Source organism: Molossus molossus, unplaced genomic scaffold, assembly GCF_014108415.1.
Source record: "Molossus molossus isolate mMolMol1 unplaced genomic scaffold, mMolMol1.p scaffold_m16_p_12, whole genome shotgun sequence".
NCBI lineage: Eukaryota > Metazoa > Chordata > Mammalia > Chiroptera > Molossidae > Molossus > Molossus molossus.
The window spans coordinates 73,742,367-73,762,943 of record NW_023425347.1 but is presented as its reverse complement, the minus strand read 5'-3'; the positions used below and the strand labels follow the sequence as shown (position 1 = coordinate 73,762,943).

General features: G+C 41.1%; 1 protein-coding gene across 1 annotated transcript in view; it reads left to right on the top strand.

The window, feature by feature from the left end:
- Positions 1–19,732, top strand: part of CCDC30 (coiled-coil domain containing 30) — a 101,666-nt gene extending 81,934 nt beyond the window's left edge. The window contains exons 12-17 of the mRNA XM_036256208.1: positions 3,655–3,817; positions 6,180–6,292; positions 12,110–12,251; positions 15,621–15,757; positions 17,631–17,745; positions 19,634–19,732. Of these exons, the coding sequence (XP_036112101.1) occupies positions 3,655–3,817; positions 6,180–6,292; positions 12,110–12,251; positions 15,621–15,757; positions 17,631–17,745; positions 19,634–19,732 (769 nt within the window). The remainder of the gene's footprint in view (positions 1–3,654; positions 3,818–6,179; positions 6,293–12,109; positions 12,252–15,620; positions 15,758–17,630; positions 17,746–19,633) is intronic.
- The last annotated feature ends 845 nt before the right edge of the window (positions 19,733–20,577 follow it).

The window sequence follows — 20,577 nt, the reverse complement described above, 5'->3', positions numbered from 1 at the left end:
CAAATGCAATTTTAGAACTATGTTTAATCTCTAAATATTTGGGGATTTTCCAGCTATCTTTCTGTTATTGATTTATAATTTCATAGTATTCTTTTAAACAGTGTTATAGCATCCTTTTACATAAATCTATCATTATTTATGTAAAATGTTTTTTAGACATTTTCGTTCTTATAAATAATGCTATTGTTATCAAACAGAAAGAGTTCATCCACCTGGCGCTAGCAGAGCAAAATACTAAAAACCGAAAGTTGCAGTGGAGAACTATTGGCTATTTTATTATAAATGGCACCACCCCAGAGAACGGGAAGCTAAAGCTCAAAAGCCCAAACTCCCTGATGGCATGTAGGTTACAGATTGTATAGAACCAAATTATAAGACACCATGCATTAGAGGTTTGGGGTCGTGCTGGGAGCTGATTGGTTGGAAGGTAAAGTAAGGGTAATACAGCATTTCTTGAGAAAAGCTCTGGTGTCCCTCTGTCTGGTTTCATGGAAAAGTAGTCAGGAAGTTCCACCTTAGGGCTCAGGAGCTGAAACCTAACTTAGGTTAAGATATTATCTTCAGCTTAACAGAAGATACCTTGTGACCCTTAGTGAAGGCCATTGTTTCTGGCTGCCTCGGGGTTAATGACTGGTACGGAAAAGGGATAAGGCAGTGGTTCTCAACCTTCCTAATGCCACGACCCTTTAATACAGTTCCTGATGTTGTGGTGACCCCGACCATAAAATTATTTTCATTGCTACTTCATAACTGTAATTTTGCTACTGTTATGAGTTGCCATCGGAAATATGTGTTTTCCAATGGTCTTAGGTGACCCCTGTGAAAGGGCCGATCGACCCCCAAAGGGGTCGCGACCCACAGGTTGAGAACCGTTGGGCTAAGGCTTACAGGGCAGCTGTGAAGAAACTGACTAGAGTGCTGGGGCTGCGTATTAAACAGAAGTCGTACGTTAAATCAGGACCCTCGGTTTCACCTTGAAGAATATTCTTCTACATAAGACTTTGAAACTGCAATGAAATATGTGTTATGCTAAGGGAAGTTTAGGATAGATAATGTGATAGCATGTAGCAAGGACATCTAATCTCATCTAGAGAGCTCAAGAAAGCCTTCCTCACCCTGGCCGGTTTGGCTCAGCAGTACAGTGTTAGCCCTCAGACTAAAGGGTCTCAGGTTTAATTCCCAGTCAAGCACATACCTAGGTTGTGGGTTCGATCCCCAGTCAGAACGCATATGGGAGCAACCAATCGATGTTTCTCTCTCACATTGATGTTTCTCTCTCCCCCTTCCTCAGTCTCTAAAATCAATAAAAAAAAAAAACCAAACATACCCTTGGGTGAGTATTTAAAAAAAAAAGGTAATGTGAACCACTGAGGATTTTAAGCAGAGGGAGTGATAAGATTAGATTGTGATTGAGATAGAACACTCTGCTTGCTATGTACAGGAAGGATTGAAAGAGTTTAGGCTATTAGGGAGACAAGGGAATTTTATCAATTTACCAAATTCTTAATTTTGTTTACTGGCAGAACTGGCTTGTTAATGTTTTATTGTTCAAGCCCTACATATAATATAGAAATTAATTTCTAGCATATTCATGAGTTGCTCTTTAAATTTTGACTTCTTATTTTTCAACCCGTTTCTAACTCCTGAATTTTACCGCAGACCACTAAGGTTTTCAGGTCTAGCAAATTAAAACTTCCCTTTCAGCTCCAAGGCTTGTCTTAATCTGGTCTCTTGATCAGAAATTCAGAATGGAACCAAAAAAGAAGAAATAGACAGCAATAGTAAGGGATTGCTCATGTATATAACGAATTAGATGAAATAGAGTTGAAAGGCGGGGGTGTTGGTGCAGGGGTGGGTGTAAATGGTAGAAAGTAAGCTCCAGCAGTTCTTGGAAAGCCTGCACTTACATCCAGAACCACGAGAAGAACTAGAGGTTGAGAGATCTGAACCCTATGTTTCAATACATCTTTCCCAATAATCCACTGATTTCTGAAAAAAAAACTGAAGTTAGAAAAAGCAAATTTATTTATGTGGTAACAATATTTTAGTGACCTAGCATTCAGGTGAGTATTTTGCCCACCATTGCTATATTATGAGGATCATCATATTTGTCTACATAAATCTTCTAACTCCAAAGAAGCTTGTCTGAAACCCCCAGAAACATTCTACAAACTGTAGTCTGGCGAAACTCCCTCTGAAGGAGTTATGTACATATGGCCCTTTTGGAAAAGGGTGAATTTCTTCATGTTAAAAAACAAAATTTGCCAGGGCCAGTTTGGCTCAGCGGTTAGAGCGTAGGTCTGCAGTCCAGAGAGACCCAGGTTTGGTTCCCTCTGGGGGCATGTACCTCGTTTGCAGTTTGTCCCCGGCCCTGGTTGGGTCGTGGAGGAGGCAGCCACTCAATGTGTCCCTTTCACGTTGATGTTTCTCTCTCTCTGTCTCTTCCTCTTTCTCCCTCCCACTCTGTCTGAACAAAAAAATGGAAAAATGTCCTTGGGTGAGGATAAAAAAAAAAAACAAACAAAAACGAAAAACAAAATTCAACTGAGTGAATTGGAGGACCTAATTGGCTTTATTCAGCAATTCATGAGTTGGGCAGCATCCCACCTAGCAGAGAAAGGAGCTCTAAGGAGCTGTACAAAATGGAAGGCTTTTATAGGCAGAAGGGATATGCAGGGAAAGGAAGTTTCTAGCAAAGAGTGCAGTATTTTAGGCCAAGTCACTGCCCTTTGGGTAAAGATGGGGATCTACCAAGCAGATTTGCTCACCAGCACTGACCAGGTAGTTCTTGGTTGACTGGTTAAAGGTCACATTCCTGAGAGAGGCTGAAACTGCACTAGGTCCTGATTTACTGACATGACGCTTAGCACAGGTGGCTCCATTTTGGGCCTGGTATTTCTTTTTTAACACTCATCAAACACAGGCTCATTCATGATTCAGCTACAGTAGTGTTAACATGTATATATTAGTATCAGTGGTGTTTGTAACTAACAACCCCATATTGAACCAAGAAGATCAATGGACTCAACTTGTAAAGCAGTGAGGAATAGGAGGAGGAATACTGGATTCAAGATCAGAGCCCTGTCTCTATCTTGTTCTAGCTGTGTGACCTCGAGCAAGGTAACTAAAACTCTGTCACAACTTCCCCTGTGAAATAAAAAGAGTTATTTCTTCTTCATAGAGTTGGTGAGAGAGAGATAAGAAAAGTTTCTGTCACAGAGGAAGTTCCCTATGTTGGTCCCTTTATCTTATGGACACATAACCCACCTCACTGAACCCAAAAAACTCCTCTGTGATAATATAACAATTTTATCTCAACCTTTCCTATGTGGCTCACTTGGTTGGAATGTCATGCCATACTCTGAAGTGTTGCTTATTCAATTCCTGGTCAGGGCACCTACCCAGATTGTGGGTTTGATCCCCAGTCGGGGTGCTTGCAGGAGGCAGCTGATCAATGTTACTTTCTCATATCTGTTTCTCTCTCACATCAATGTTTCTCTCTCTCCCTCTCCCTTCCTCTCTCTCTAGAATCAACAAAAAAACATATCTTTGGATGAAGATTAAAAACAAAACAAAACAATTTTATCTCAAAGAGTTTTATTCACAAAGCTTTGCAATTCACAGTGTGATTTAATGTATATTAATTGCCCTCAGGAAACTCCTAGATCAGAATATAAATGAGCTACAAAAGGAAGTTAAAATCTTACAGGATAAAGAGAACGTACTGGAAAGGACCAATTTTCAGCAACAATACAGAATTCAGCAACAAGAGGCCCAACTTAAACAACTGGAAAATAATAAAAGAAAATCTGATGCGGTAAGAAAGTATATAGACACGCTTCTTAGTTTTCCAGTTCCCAAGAGCAGTGACTTCCAACCGGAATGCGGCAAGAATTTTTAAAACATACAATACCTGACTATTTAGTCAGGGGCACTGACCTCTTTCCCCTTAGACTGTCAAATTTTAAAAAATGACAACAGCCAACACAACAATAGCCATACAGTGTGAATGAATCAAAATATATCTATTTTTTTTGTCAGATTGGAAAAAAAATATTTTGGTGTGCCGCAGAATTTTAGTGATTTTAGTTTATGTGTGCCATGAGATGAAAATGGTAGAAAATCGCTGCCGTAGAGCGATAGCTAATCATTATTGAGTGCCCAGGGCTTTACCCATTAGTTTAGTCAGAGTTCAGTCAGGAAAGCAGAATTTACTCTAGGTATTTCAAACAGAAAGGGATTTAACACAGGGAATAACATGCCTATACAATGGTTGGAAGGGAGAGTTGAGGGTAAGGAGGTCAGAAAGAACTGCTCTGGCTTTCAATAAATGCAGACGTTCAGAAATGAACCTGCAGCACTAAAGTGGGGGATTTGTAGGGACTCTTCGTGAAGCCCCTCATCTGCTGACTGCCCATTCATCTACTTGCTAGTGTTAAGTTTAGTGCTTAAGCCTTTGGATTTCTTCCTCTTTCTTATATCAGGAAGGTATAACATCTTAACATCATTTAGCATGAGCCATTGTTGAATCCAAATTTCAACAAAGCAAACTGTTGAAGTCATTTTAGGTGTTCAAGTTAAACACATTACATCCAGAATCCCTATTAAGTGCATCCATATCAATAAATTTGACCTATTCGACATTATATTTCTTTCTTTGTAGTATAACACCCTACAAATACATTCTTATATATATTTCTCAGATTTCTGCCAATTTAAGTTGGCAACATAGTTTCATCTTTTCAGTATGGTAGTCCTCCCAGATCAGGACCTAAACTCAAGCCCTATACCCTGGGATGTCCTAGGATCTGACTCTAGTTGTAGGATTGGAGGCAATGAGTAGTGGCAGCATAGAGGTGGATTTTGAGAACAAGAGGTATCCTCTTATGGGATAACTGCCTCAAGAGAACTCAATAAGAGACCAAGGCAAGAGTGGCTGATCTCCTAAGAGCAAAGAAAGAACTGCTTATGCAGACAATAGAGGCTGGGTAGAACCTGGAAGTCCAGGGTGCTCAGTCTTTGGAATCCTGCCAAATGTATTCATTCCCATTTCTCAAATTTCCATGCATTCCCAAACAAAGCATTCTTTTTCAAAAAAGAGACCTGGCAAGGCTGTGAAGTCAACTTGTGCTGTCATTCTGCAAACTACTTGATGAAATTTGGGATTTTGTTTTTGGATACATTGACCTGCTGCCTACAAGAGAGAAGAGGTTCTCTCAGAGCATTTATAGAAGCGCTCTGAGTCTCTGACTGTGCCTTGTTTCAATAATTAAATCCCCTGCCCTGGCCGGTTTGGTTCAGCGGTTAGAGCGTCGGCCTGTGGTCCTGAGAGACCCGGATTTGGTTCCCGCTAAGGGCGCGTACTTCGGTTGCAGTTTGTCCCCGGCCCTGGTTGGTCATGCGGGTGGCAGCCACTCGATGTGTTCCTTTCACGTCGATGTTTCTCTCTCTCTCTCTGTTCCTCTCTCTCCCTCCCATTCTACCTGAACAAAAAATGGAAAAATGTCCTCCGGTGAGGATAAAAAAAATAAATAAATAAATAAAAATAATTAAATCCCCAAGTTGGACATTATCTCCTTGAAAGCTCATTGACATGGTCGAATGTGGCTAACCTCACCCCCACCCCAAACTCCTTGTACTTCTTAATTCTTCTGTAACATTCTTTGTACCAGTCATGTGGTCTCCCAGAGTACTTCATGACAGGTAACTGTAAGTTATAATTAAATCAAGCCTTATGTCATGGATATCTAGCACTAGTGATAATATCATACTGCCTTTAAATCTAACCTGGTCAGATAACCAATCTTTGAGCTTCCCATATTTGAGGACCTATTCGCTGGAATGCTTTCTAGAACCAGATACTTCATTGGTCAGGGTTAGGTCAGGAAAGTAGCTCTCACTTTATGTACTTCAAACTGGAAGACTTTTTATATAGATAATTAGATGCTTGTAAAACTATTGGAAAGGCTGGTGGCAAAAGTCGAGGAAAAGAGCTGCTAGCTTTCAGAAAATCTGGAAGAGCAGAAATCACAGGAAGTGACTCTGGTATCAGAAGCTGGAGCCACTGTAAGCCTTTTGCAGCAGAAAGGCTTTGTCAGTTTACATTCCATCAGCATCATCCATCAACATCATACCTTTATTCAGCACAGAATATTCTCATTTTAAAAAATGTTTTTCAGTATCTCAAGAGCAACCAGGAATTGTTGAAGAAGGTGTCTGGGTTGCAGCAAGAGAAGAAAGCTCTACATAAGGAGTGTAGGAGATTTGTGAAGCAGATTGATGTCCATATGAGGTAAACAAAAACAAGTTCTCTTTGGAAGGGAAATTCTTGCTTTTCTCCAAATGCACCCTCCTCCTCACTTGCCTTCATGCCCCCCCCCCCCAATACCTTCCTCAGCCTGGACCACCCTCTCCCCATTTCACCTTTTCATTTCAGCTCATACTTCTTAGACTAGCAGTCACCTTCTCCAAAAAGGCTTTCTTGACACCAGCAGCCTGGGCTGGAAGATGTGTTCATTCAGGTGTCCCTATAGCCCTTTGTACATGCCTCTGTGTACTTATTTAAGAGCTTGCCGTGTTGTTTTGAAATAATGTGATTTTGCCACCTGTCTTCTTCACCACACTGTAGGCTTTTCAGGAGCATGGGCCGCAATCTCATTCATCTGTTTATCTGTAGCTCCTGATATATAATAGGTGCTCAATAAAAATGTGCGTTCCTGATCTTCCTGTTCTTTCATTCTTTTTTTTTTTATCCTCACCCGAGGACATTTTTTCACTTTTTGTTCAGATAGAGCAGGAGGGAAAGAGAGGAAGAGAGAGAAAAAGAGAAACATCAACGTAAAAGGGACACATCAAGTGGCTGCCACCCGCACGACCCAACCAGGGTCGGGGACAAACTGCAACCGAGGTACATACCCTTAGCGGGAACCGAATACGGGTCTCTGGACCGCAGGCTGACGCTCTAACCGCTGAGCCAAACCAGCCAGGACTCTTCCCGCTCTTTCATTCTGTTTCCTGGTCATCATTTCACCAGATTCCTCCTGCTCTCCTCCTCTCTGGAAGGTAGCACAGTAGTTCAGAGTATGGACTCTGAAGCCATACTGCCTGGGTACAAATCTTGTTTCTATTAGAAACCAGCTGTGTGACCTTGGGTGAGTTATATAAGTGCTTTGTGTCTGAGGTCCTTCATCTTTAAAATGGGCAAAATAACATTACTTATCTCCTAAGGTTGTTGTGAGAATTAAGTGAATAAATATATGTAAAGTATGTACTTAGAACAGTGTCTAGCACACAGATATTATTATATTAATTCATTTTTTGTTTTTTCTCCATGACCAACTCCTCTGCTCCCAGTTCTGTAGTCTTCTGTTTTATTCCTTTACAGATTGAAGTTTCTTATTCTTTTATGTCCTTCCTTACTATGTTGATGATGTTAATGATACAGTGAAACCTCGGTTCTCAAACTTTATTCATTCTGGAAGTCTGTTTAAGAAGTGATTTGTTCAAAAACTGAATCTTTTTTTTCCCCATGAGAAATAATGTAAATTGAATTAATCCATTCTAGAGTCCCCCCAAATGATTCCGTTTTAAACTTTCTCAGTTGCCTGTGATCATTATCTCATGAGCACTGTCACACCTTTAGCAACATCAGTACTCTTGGTAGCCTGTTGTTGTTTTGTAATCTTCACCCAAGGATATATATTTTTTTTACATTAATCTTCAGATAGAGCTGGAGGGAGTGAGGGAGTAAGGGAGAGAGAGAGAGAAACATTGATATGAGAGAGACACATCAGTTGGTTACCTCCTGCGTGACCCCGACCAGGGCTGGGAACCAACGGCAACCAAGGCATGGCTCTTGACTGGAGTCGAAACCGTGACTTTTTGGTCCACAGGCCGACGCTCTAACTGCTGAGCCGGCCAGGGCAATATTCATTATCTTGCTTTGATCATTATATCACTAAGAAATGTAGAAATCATGGTCAAGGGTTTAATTCATGCTGCTTACAAATCTTAGAGAAGAACTCAGCCCTCTGATAACCTATGCAGTGCTCTTTCTACATTATATGGAGGTGAGAGAATGAAGTACTAGAGCTAGAGTATGTAAAGTGCCACACTGCTTGCCAAATTAATTGATACCGAATCTATATATAATACATGTATTATATATATTATATGTGTATATATATATTATATATTATATAATCCTGGTATATGATAGGTCAATATCAGCCTCCAAAGGTAAAATGACATTTGGTTTCTTGGGAGTTACATTTTTTTCATCCATTTCACAAATAATTAAAGAACAATGAAAATTTTTGAATTTGCAAAACACTTACTCAGAATCCATCACATGTTCTCTCCTTGTCCTCTGTCTAAACATAATTTTATAGTTTCATGATTTTACTATTTTAGCTTAGAGAAAATTTTATATTCTCTTTCTCTTGATATCATCTCGTCAGCATTGTGCAGTGTTGCTAGAGTCTTTGAATTTGCTTATTTTTGTAAAGCATAAAGTTTCATAAAGTTGACAAGTCATGCACTAACAATGCCAGTTAAACTGGGCTTGATTGCTAAAGAAGACTAACAGAATCCCAGTGACAGCGCTTACCAATGTACAGCTCACTGCAGAAGGACACAAAGTGGCAACAGAATAGAGGCAGGGTACCGTCACAGCCATGGTCTCACAGCAGGCCATCCAGAGCCGCGAGGCAGGAGCCCAGAGGCCTTCCCTATGCGAGGGCCATGCCTGGGTGCACCTCCTCTCTCGGGTCACGAACCAGAAATGTGCACTAAATACCTAACAACCAGGATCCCGAAATGGATTCTCAACTGAGATTTTAAAAAATATTCTACTGGTCATGTAAGCATATCTCTGCAATGTAACCAGCCTCAAGAGCAGAGCCTTCCTGGGGTCTCACTGAGACTAGGTACAAATCATAAATCTCATTGTTATCAATAAACAATGCTGACAAGCTGATGCAAACTGCCATGAAACTCCATGGACCTGTGTTTACAAAGCAACACAGTTGTAATCAGTATTTTCATTCCTTGACCAGTGTTCAGTGCCAAACGAGAACTTTAGCAAAATAGCTCAGGGCAGTTCTAGGCCTGCCGGAGTCAACCCTCACAACACAGTCCTAATTAGTTAAAAATTTCTCACTGGCCTACGATTCACATTTTTATTCAAAATAACACTGAAAAAAAACATTTTCGTGTATATACTTTTCATTTTAAAAATTATTTTTATCAACTAAATTCCCAGGGGTGGAATTACTGGTCAAAAAGCTGGTACTCTGGATCTTGAAATGTATTGACAACAATTCAGAAGCACCCTACCCAAATTTTCTGTCATCATTGTAGAAGAGTAGCAGTTTCACTGTATCCTCATTAGCCCTGGGTGCTGCTATTGATGAAATTGTCCCAATATTATTTATTTTAATTGAGGTATAACTTACTTATTATAAATGCACAGGTTTTAAATGTACAATTTGATGAGTTTCAATAAATGTATACACTGACATAACCACTGCTTCAGTCAAGATACAGAACATTCTCATTATCCCTCAAAGTTCTCTCCTACCTTTTTGCAGTCAATCTGTATCTCCTTCTCCCCACAACCTCCTCCCAGGCATTCCCTCTTCTGATTTCTCTCTGCTAAAACTCCATCTAAGAGGACTCATACTGCATGTAATCTTTTATGTCTGAACTTCTTTAGCTCAACATATGCTATGATTTTTAATGCTCATGTAGTCATAAATTACATGACTGGTTTTTTTTTCCCCTTTATTGATTTTAGAGAGAGAGGAAGGGAGAGGGAGAGAGAGACAGAAACACTGATGAGAGAGAACATTGATTGGCTGCCTCCCACATGCCCTCAACTGGGGATTGGGCCCACAACCCGGGCATGTGCCCTGACCGGGAATCCAACCAGCGACCTCTTGGTGTATGGGTCGACGTTCAACCACTGAGCCACACCAGGCGGCTTGACTGTTATTTTATTTTGAGTTGTTCTGATGGGCAGTGAGGCTGAATATTTTCCCATGTTATTTGTCCATAGCCTTTTGGACAGTGGATCCTAACCCTTGCTGCATATGCCTGGGCCCCAACATAGATTAATGAAATCATACTCTTCAGATAAGGCTTGGGGATTGATATTCTGCTAAAAGCCTCCCCATGTGACTCTGATGTGCATGCAGGGTTGAAAACTACAGCTTTAGGAATGAAAATGGAAGGAACTGTCAAAACTCTAGGTTCATTTCTGTTTTCATTCCCCAGATCCCAGACCTGACCTTTATGGACAATGCTCATTTTTTCCACGCTTTCCCATCCACTCTTCCAGAGGAACAAATTCCTTGCTTCTTTGGGATAGAAAGAATAGAAAGGCCATCTGGTTTTATTTAAACATAAGCAAAAAGCTGTCCCTGAATTTTAGAACATCAGTATTGTGCTGCCTCATGGTGCTAGTAGTTAACAAAGCCACATGTTCTTCAGGCAAGTTGGCCAACAGAACTTCTGACCAAATCACCAGGTGTGCCAAACAGCAAGCCAGCAATGCAAGCGAAGGCTCTAAGCCCTCACTTGGACTGCAGCACTCTTGCAACCATACATAACACTACAGGAAGAAACCTGCACATCAGCAATAGGAATTAGTTAGGTCAAGTATAATATATTCATGGGACATATTACCACTGTAAAAGATGGTGGCTGTGAAGACTAGATAACCGCATGGGGAAATGATTAAGATATAGTCTGTGAAAAGAGCATATGATAAAAATTTTAATGTAGACAATGTTTAAACAAAACATGCTTATAAAAAGACTAAAAGGAGCCCTGGCCTGTTTGGCTCAGCAGTTAGAGCATCAGCCTGAAGGGTCATGGGTTTGATTCTGGTCAAGGGCACATACCCAAGTTGCTGGTCAGGGTCGTGCAGGAGGCAGCCAATCAATGTATCTCTCTCACATTGATGTTTCTCTCTCTCTCCCCCACTCTCCCTCCCACTCCCTCCCATTCTGTCTAAAATTCGATGGGAAAATATCCTTGGGTGAGGATTAATTTTTAAAAAAACACTAAAAACTAAAAAAATACAATATAATACTGATCATATTAGAAATTGGATTTTTCTCCACATTTCTATAATTTAGCATGTGTCAAAATTTCCTTTTTAAGGTTGAATAATATTCCATTGTATGTATACACCACATCTTGTTTATTCAGTCAGTTGATGGAAATGTGGGTTGTTTCCACCTTTTTGCTTTTATGAATAGTGCTACTATGAACATTCATATACAGTTTTTGTGTGGACGTATGTTTTCATTTCTCTTGGAATTTCTCTAGGAGGGGAATGGCTGGGTCATATGGCTCTATGTTTAACCATCTGAGGAAATGCCAGGCTTTTTCCAAAGAGGTTGTGCCATTTGCCATTCCTACTAGCAGCATGTGAGAATTGCAATTTCTCTACATCCTTGTCAGCACTGTTACCACCTTTCTTTTTTATTTTAGCCATCCTAGTGGAGGTGGAGTTATATCTCATTATAGTTTTCGGTTGCATTTTCTTAATAGCTAATCATGTTGAATATCTTTTTATGTGCTTGTTGGCGGTAAGTAAGATTTATATCGGAATCAGAGTAAGAGTTCTGAGCAGAGACCTACATAGAACTGGCATTTAGGCCAGACTGAAGGCAAGGGCTGAAAGCAGACCTAGCTATCTGGAAAATAGGCAAAACTGAAGTGGGTTATATTACTATACAAGGGTATAGCTAAGAACTAGACAGTTCAAAACTAGTTACTGAATCAGTGGAGCGAGGATCAGAAGTCAAGGAGTTTCCAAAATTAAGCTTGTAAGTATGGCTTACACCCATCAGCTCAAGACCAAGATAAGCCAGAGACTTGAGGCCATGGTGATGACTAAAAGCTGGTGTTCTGTAGGAGGTTATCTTTGGCCCATTCCCCCACTTGGGGGCAAGAAGTATTGCAAATGGGAGGCAAGACAGGTATCCCTCCCTGGTTCCAGGCCCTGACAAAGCAAGGAGAGGAAACCCAAGAAAGATGCATACTGAGGAGGCAAAAAAAATTTTCACTGTGTTCAAGTGTGCCTGTATTTATTTTACAGAAACTATAATAAAAAATGTTATGATCACAAAACCAAGCTTCACAGAGTCAAGAATCGCTTCATTCATGAAGTAGAGCAACGCGATGACAGAATTAAACTACTTGAAAATGAAAACGGAATACTGCGGCAAAAATTAGAAAAGGTGAGAAAAAAGTGAAGAGCTCCCTGATGATGCACGTGGTCAGTCATCTACAGAAAGCCCACTCCCTTTCCAAATTTATTTGTGGCCTCTTCATAGCCCGTGTCTTCATGTCTTTTCTTTCCACCTTCTTTCAACGTGTGTAACTGTTCAAGCTCAGCCAACAAGGATTTAAGACTCGTAGTGAGCCCTGGCCGGTTTGGCTCAGCGGTTAGAGCGTCAGCCTGCGGTCCGGAGAGACCCAGGTTCGGTTCCCGCTAAGGGCATGTACCTCGGTTGCAGTTTGTCCCCGGCCCTGGTTGGTCGTGCGAGTGGCAGCCACTCGATGTGTCCCTGTCACATCGATCTCTCTCTCTCTTCCTCTCTCTCCCTCCCACTCTATCTGTGCAAAAAATGGAAAAAAATGTCCTCGGGTGAGGATAAATTAAAAAAAAAAAAAAAAAAAGACTCGTAGTGATGCGAAACCAAACTGGACACTGAAAATAGTCTGCACTGCCAGCTGTGACTGTGCCTTGCCTCCAAGTGAAAGTATATTTTCCTAAGCACCGTTTAGCAGAGTTCTGAAACACCCTCAGTAGCTTGTTCCTACTTTCTATAAGCCCTCATTTGCCTCAAACTTCTTTCAGTTCTAAATGGCAGTGAAAATAGCTGATCCCTATTCCTCTATCAGTCTGTAACTAGCGCCTTCAAGCTTGTTTCTGAATATCCATGGTGTCCTTACATTTGCCTTATTGCCATTGTGACTTGCTGGTGTGTGGGTAGGGGGAAAATGGGACAGGTGGTTGGAATCTAAGGCAGAATGGTCTTGAGATAATTAAACTAAATAAATCCAACGTGGAGAGCAACTGACTCTACCAGTAATGTTGTCCCTTCTTGAGATCCCTAGCCCATTTCAGAAATTTGAAAACTCTGTCCTCACTCTTAACATACTCATTTCAACACCCAACAAATTTTATACTACCACCACTCTGTGCCAAGGATACCAAAATAATCCATGTAATTTCAGTTATTCCATGGGCTGTTGACTCCAGTTTAAGAATCCCTTCACTACACAAAATTTACTGAACTCTAAGTCCAATATGACTAGTGTCCTTATAAAAAAAAGGAGAAAACACAGAGACCTTACACTGGGGAGGAAGGCGTGTGATGATGGAGGCAGAGATTGGAGTGATGAAGCTACAAGCCAAGGGACACCAAGGATTACTAACCACCACCAGCTAGGAAAGAAGCATGGAACAGAATCTCCCTTGGAGTCCCCTGAAGAAACTAAACCTATCAACATTTTTAAAAAATTTTTATTTATTGCCCTGGCCACTTTGGCTCAGCAGTTAGAGCGTTGGCCTGTGGTCCAGAGAGACCCGGGTTCGGTTCCTGCTAAGGGCATGTACCTCGGTTGCAGTTTGTCCCCAGCCCTGGTTGGGTCGTGCAGGAGGCAGCCTCAATGTGTCCCTTTCACATCAATGTTTCTCTCTCGCTCGCTCTCTTCTTCTCTCTCCCTCCCACTCTATCTGAACAAAAAGTGGAAAAATGTCCTCGGGTGAGGATTTTTAAAAATTTATTGATTGATTGATTTTTGAGAGAGAGAAACATCAATTTGTTATTCCACTTATTTATGCATTCATTGGTTGGTGCTTGTATGTGCCCTGACCAGGGATAGGACCCGAAACCTTGGCGTATGGGACGATGCTCTGACCAACTGAGATAACTGACCAGGGCCCAACATTTTTACTTTAGATTTAGAGCCTCTAGACTGTGAGAAAATAAATTCCTGTTGTTTTAATTCTCCCAATTTGTGGGAATTTATTATGGCAGTCCCAGGACACAAATACATCTACCCAAAGAACCACAGGTCTCCATGAAAGATATTGGAGATAGAAAACCAGCAGAGGCTAAGAAAGAGTAATTGGACCTTTTGCTCACTGCCATTAAGTGTATGTACTGTAGCTTTGGTCTTTTCTGAATACTCTATATCATTATATTATTTAAGAGAAAGAAAATTACCCCTCTTAACCCTATGATTCACCCTCCTGCCAGAGGCCATTCTTATTCTCCTACCTCCAGTCCCTCCCACTATTGGCAGGTGAGAAACACACATGAAAAGGTGAAAGCACCTGCCTGCTACTATTGCCAGGTTACCAGTGAAATGAAAGGGGGGCCTGGCTGGTGTTGCTCACTGGATTGAGCATCGTCCTATGGACTGAGAGGTCCTGGTTGGATTCCAGGTCAGGGCACATGCCTGGGTTTCAGGCTCGATCCCCAATAGGGGGCATGTGTGAGGCAGCCGATCAGTGTTTCTCTCTCACATCGATGTTTCTTTCTTTTTTATCCTCACCCGAGGACATTTCTGCGCTCATCTTCAGATAGATCAGGAGGAAGAGAGGGAAGAAGAGAGAGAGAGAAACATCAATGTGAGAGAGACATATCGACTGGCTGCCAGCCACACAACCCCAACTGGGGCCAGGGACAAACTGCAACCGAGGTACGTGCCCTTAGCGGGAACTGAACCCGGGTCTCTCTGGTCCATGGGCTGACTCTCTAACTGCTGAGCCAAACCGGCCAGGGCACACATTGATGTTCCTACCTCTCTCTCCCTTCCTCTCTCTCTAAAAATCAATGAAAACATATCTTTTTTAAAAATTAAAAAAATGAGAAGGGACTTCTATGCTTTTGAGCTTTAACTCCTCAACAAGTGATATTTACTAATATCTACTGACTCACTCTAAGAATGTTTTTTCCCAAAATACACTCCTTTATCATTTTACCTATAACTTCACTTGCTATTGCTTTCAGGGGAAATCGTTGGTAGAAAATGAAGCATGGTGTTCAGCTAGAAATCATTTCAGCATCGTCACTGCAAGAATGCTATCAGTGCCTGGCTGGCATGCCTCATTGCCACGCCGACTGAGATCCTGACACTGGTTGCCAAGTCAGACGGTTCAATTCCCATCTTCCTCTCTTTGCCTTAAAAAGAATATAATTACATATAAAAGCATATGGAAATGTGTTATCTGGAAATGATTTTTAGCCTGGGGCTTCAGAGAATTCAATTTTATGTATTTGTGATTTGATATAAATGGAGTTGGAGTATGGATGAGATTATTGGGATCTTATTAGAAGTTGAGTGCTCAGATATTTTAAAATATTAACCTAAAAGCATGAGTAAATATCCAAACAAAATACATGACATAGTAGCTAAAATATATAGAAGGACAATCTAGCTGACAATGTCAGCAAACAAGTGAAAACAGCATGACCTCAGGAAAGAAAAAATAAATAAGGGAAATTTGCCATCGGAGTTATAAACAGGCTGATGTTCTTAAATTTATCATTTCTCCTGCTGAGGTAATTAGGGTGCTTTTGCTCTTATTCTAGGAGAAGGCATTCCAGGACCAGATCCTTGCCCAAAATAATAACTTGCTCCTAGAAAATCGGAAACTTCTGGAGCAACTCACGGAGCAAGAAAAATTGATCGAAGACAACAGATGCACAATATCTTCTGTGCAGCACAGGTAGGTGTGGTCCTGCTCGAATTGCCAGTGAGCTCCAAATGAGGTGTCTTCCCCTCAACAGAGATGTTTCCTGAGAGTGTCCTTTGAGCTTGCGGCCTGTCTCACGACTGTTGCTCTGCCATCTGCTGTTTTCAGCAGTTCATACAAGTAGCAGAAGTTGTGAAATTAAAGAGAAAAATATCATGGAGAAGGAGAGCTGGCCATTCAGGTAGGCTCTTTAATGGTGGCATTGCCTCCTTGAGAACCCAGCCATGCTCATTCTGGCCTATTACTTTGTGTGTGCTGACACTCATTTTTATCATTTGATACCTACAGAATCAAGGTAAACCAAGAGAGAAGTAGGCTCTTTCGGTTTATTCTAGTAACTGAAATTCTCGAAACCCACAGGATTACCAGTGTATTAATTTGTAAGGAGAATATTCCCAACAGGTTAAGGATTCACATATCAGCCAGCCCAAGCATTCTCTTATAGGAAAACTTTCATTGCAATGAAAAGTTTTTTCAGAGCACAGACTTAGAGCAGAGAGTGGGTTGATCTTAACAGACAGTATCACCAATAATACCTATAGCAATTAACACTTTTTGGAGCACTTACTATATGCGAGGCACTGTTCTAAACTCTCTCTAAATATATTTATTTAATTTTCACACCAATCCCAGGAGGAAGACACTATTACAGCCTTATTTTATGAGTGAGCAGCTGAGGTCCAGATTGGTCAGGGAACTCACCAGCCTAGGTAGTGGCAGGGCAGCATGTGAACCTCAGCAGCCTGATGCTAGCTAGACCCCATTGCACTGCAGTCTGGGAGATCTGCCAGGCAGACTGGCACTTCCCACTGATTTGGGTACCTGCTCCTCCAGGCAGGCCTGGAGAATCTCTGATTATGTTTTACGATCTGTGTCTCCCCTCTATATTCTGTATCATTTATTGCCCTTCTCAAACGACGTCATTGCTCTGACAGCCTCAGCACAACTGACTCATTACCCTTGCCTTCACGTTAGTAATGTTCCTGTCTTGCCCTCCTGAAGGCACACTCTGGTCACCTGGATTTGACTTAGAGTAAATTTCTTCTACAGGATGGTTCCTCGTTTTACAGATGGGGAAACTGAGGCTCAGATTTAATAATTTGCCAAGGTGACACAGCTAGTAAGTGGCAGCATTCAAATACAAACCTCTGCTCAAAACTATTGTCCTGTCATGTGTCTGTGTAAACTGTAGCCCTGGAGAGCGGGCCTGGGGTAGCGGTCAGGAGCTCAGGCTTTAGAGGTCTGAAAGTTCTGGGCTGGCATCCCAGCTCTGCCACTTTCTGGTTTATCCTCTTACACAAGTTAGTGTCCCCTCTCTGAGCTTCAGTTGCCTCACCTGTGAAATAGGCTTCATGACACTATTTCACAGTGTTGTTGTGAGGATTAAATGAGCTGATACATGCAAAGTTTGAAGTGCTTTCTGTGTGGATAGGTTGTAGTGCCTAAGTACATGGGAAGTACGCGAATGAATGGTTGCTGCTGCTGCTGATGTATGGGATGACTGTGGGAGATAGACCAGATGTAGGCTGGGCAGTTACTTTCTTTGAAGGGATGCAGTCTCTTTTATCAGTTCCATTCCTAAATGCGATCATATCCTTCCTTAAATGATTCAAGGGCTAGAACTATGCCTTTCATTCTCTTGCACATAGTATGTCCCTGCTCTCAGTAGGTATTGGATGACTATGCACAGGCCTAAAGCTTATGAATTTTCACTTGGTCTGCCAAAGTTTGTTCTAAAATCTGGACAATGGGCTAAGACCCAGAGCTAGTGGGAAGTGGGACGTAGTTTTTAGTTTTTAGTAACGATGTACATTTTAGTTATGCCTCTGATTTATCCCATTCTTAGAGTATTTTTCCTGGATAAAGAAAATAAGCAGTTACAGGAAAACAGACTCCAGCTCACAGAGCAGGTTGGCCTCTTAAAACGCGTTATAAGAAGCATCCAGATTTTCCGAGGACAGGTAAGATGTGTGCTTCCTGGTAGGTGTTTAATATGACATTTAGGTTGTTAAGGTTGCTCTGTTCTCTCTTCCCTCCATCTTCTTCATATTGTTGTAGCCTTAACTTGTCTTCATGGTGGGTTGTGACAAAGAGACTCATTGGCTGCACACCAGGACAGCAGACCCTGAATCTGCTTTTGGACAGCTTTGCTCTTCATTGGGTCAGCTTTTAGTAAACATTCTCCTTCTGTGTGGTCCCAAAGCAATCTGTGTGCTCATAACTTCTTCCTTAACACGATATTACCATTGCCTTTTTACTTCGCTATCTCATCCACTCAGTGCTGAGATTTTGGATCAAGGATTGTATCTCATATGTCACTGTATCTATGCATGGGTGCTCCACAAATATTTGAGAATGAATGACTGTTAAATGTTTGCACATTTGTACCCCATTCTCAACAACCCTGTTTACCATGTGATTATTCCAGCCCAATCTGAGAGAGGAGCAAATCTGAGGTTGAGGGAGATATAGGGAAGCTAGTCTTGTCTGGCAAGAAGTCAAGCCTAGAGAGAACATCTGAGTCAGAAAAAAGCAATTATGTTACAAAAACCCAAGCAGACAAGAAGTATAGGTTCAGACAAGGTCCAGAGTCTGGTTAGTGAGCAAGTCAACAAGAGGAACTTCAGTGAGCTGAGTTTCATTTTAAATCCAGAATAGAGGTTGCTTGTTTTCTTCCCTGGCTTATATCACATGCTAGATGTTTCTTCCCAGGATACTTACCATTTTTTCCTAGTCATGAAAACCTTAAGATCTACTCTCTTAACAACTTTCAGATATACAAATATATAGTATTGTTAACTATAGTCATCGTGTTGTACATTACATCCCCAGAATGTATTTATCTTATAATTGGAAGTATTACCTTTTGACCATCTTCGCCTTATTCCCCCACCCCCTGCCTCTAGCAACCATGGATCTTATCTGTTCCTATGAGTTTGTTTTTTTAAATTCCACATATAAGTGAGATCATGTGGTATTTGTCTTTCTCTGTTTGACTTATTCCACTTAGCATCATGTCCTTAAGGTCTATCCATGTTGTCACAAATGGCAGGATTTCCTTCTTTATTATGGCTGAATAATAACAATTTCCTTATCCATTCATCCATAATGGATGCTTGGGTTGCTTCCATGTCTTGGCTATTATAACTAATGCTGCAATGAACATGAGGTGCAAGTATGTCTTCAGGATAGTGATTTTGTTTCCTTTGGATAAATACCCAGAAGTGGAATTGCTGGATCATCTAGCTCTATTTTTAATTTCTTGAGGAACCTCCATACTGTTTTCCATAGTAGCTGCACCAATTTATATTCCCACCAATAGTGCACAAGGGTTCCCTTTTCTCTTTATCCTCACCAGCATTTATTACCTCCTGTCTTTTTTATAAGTCTTTCTCACAGGTATGAGGTAAGGGGATTACATTTTTAACAACAACAACAACAACAACAACAAAAAACATATATATCCCTGGCCAGTTTGGCTCAGTGGTTAGAGCATCGGCCTGCGGTTCAGAGACCCGGGTTCGGTTCCCGCTAAGGGCATGTACCTCTGTTGCAGTTTGTTCCCGGCCCTGGTTGGTCATGCGGGTGGTAGCCACTTGATGTGTCCCTTTCACGTCGATGTTTCTCTCTCTCTCTCTCTCTCTCTCTCTCTCTCTCTCTCTCTCTCTCTCTCCCTCTCTCTCTCTCTCTCCCTCCCTCTCTCTCCCTCCCACTCAATCTGAACAAAAAATGTCCTTGGGTGAGGATAAAAAAAAAAAATACATATATATATATATGGCATAGCTCTAGGACCATAGTGCCAATGGTTTATCATTACAATTTTTAAATTCATGCTTTCTTTCTTTTTAGGAAACAATATTTAGCAGCACCTCTAAATATGAAGTATTGAATAAAATTTTGCCCCTATCAAACTCCAGGTTAGTAAAGTCAAGACAATCTTCTATATGACTGAAACTCACGCTGCCTAACCAGTTGTGAGTTGCTGGCTTGAGAAAGCATAGCATTCAGGGATACTTTTCTCTATATAGTATTTAAATCTTCCAGCTCCTCCCTTCACCCCTGCTTCACCCCCACAGCTGACAGAATCCTGACTCATGGCAGAAGATAATACACATAAATGTAAGGTAATTTTACTTGGCTGTCTTTGTGTTTGACAGTTGTCAAAACTGAAATCCTATTGAAGCCTTATCCCTATAACCCCAAAATGCTGCCAAGAGATGCCATCCACACGAAGTCCTCACACGTGGCCTTTTTAGTTTTTCTGTAACAGGCTTGGTAGAATCAGTTGGAAGTCTTTAAGAGACTAAAGAACGTAAATCAGAAGAAGCAGTGGCAAATCCCAAGTCCCTGGAGTCTCTTTCCTGTTCACAGAATCTGAAGCTGGATACACACATAAAATGTGGCTTCTCTAAAAGAAACACATCACATGTAAGAACCAGACCAGAAGTCAGACTATACAATCAGACTAAAACTAGACTGATCAAAGCTGCTAACTTAAAGCTTGGGTGTGAAGGTAGAAGATGACATGGAGAAGTTATGAATTCCCCACTGGACATCAACCAAGAGTCTTCAAAATTGCTGATAAATTCATTAAACCAGTTCTAAAAATTGATTTTTCAAGTTTGTTTGATATCCTCAAATGCCTTGTACTGATCAATATAGTAAATTAAGTTGGATGGTTTAATTAGGTTTCTGTTCAGCAGAACACACACACACATATATATGGCTAATTCAGCATTAGTTCCTATTTTCATGGGTATTTTCTTATTGTTTAAAAAGTAAAAACATTGTAA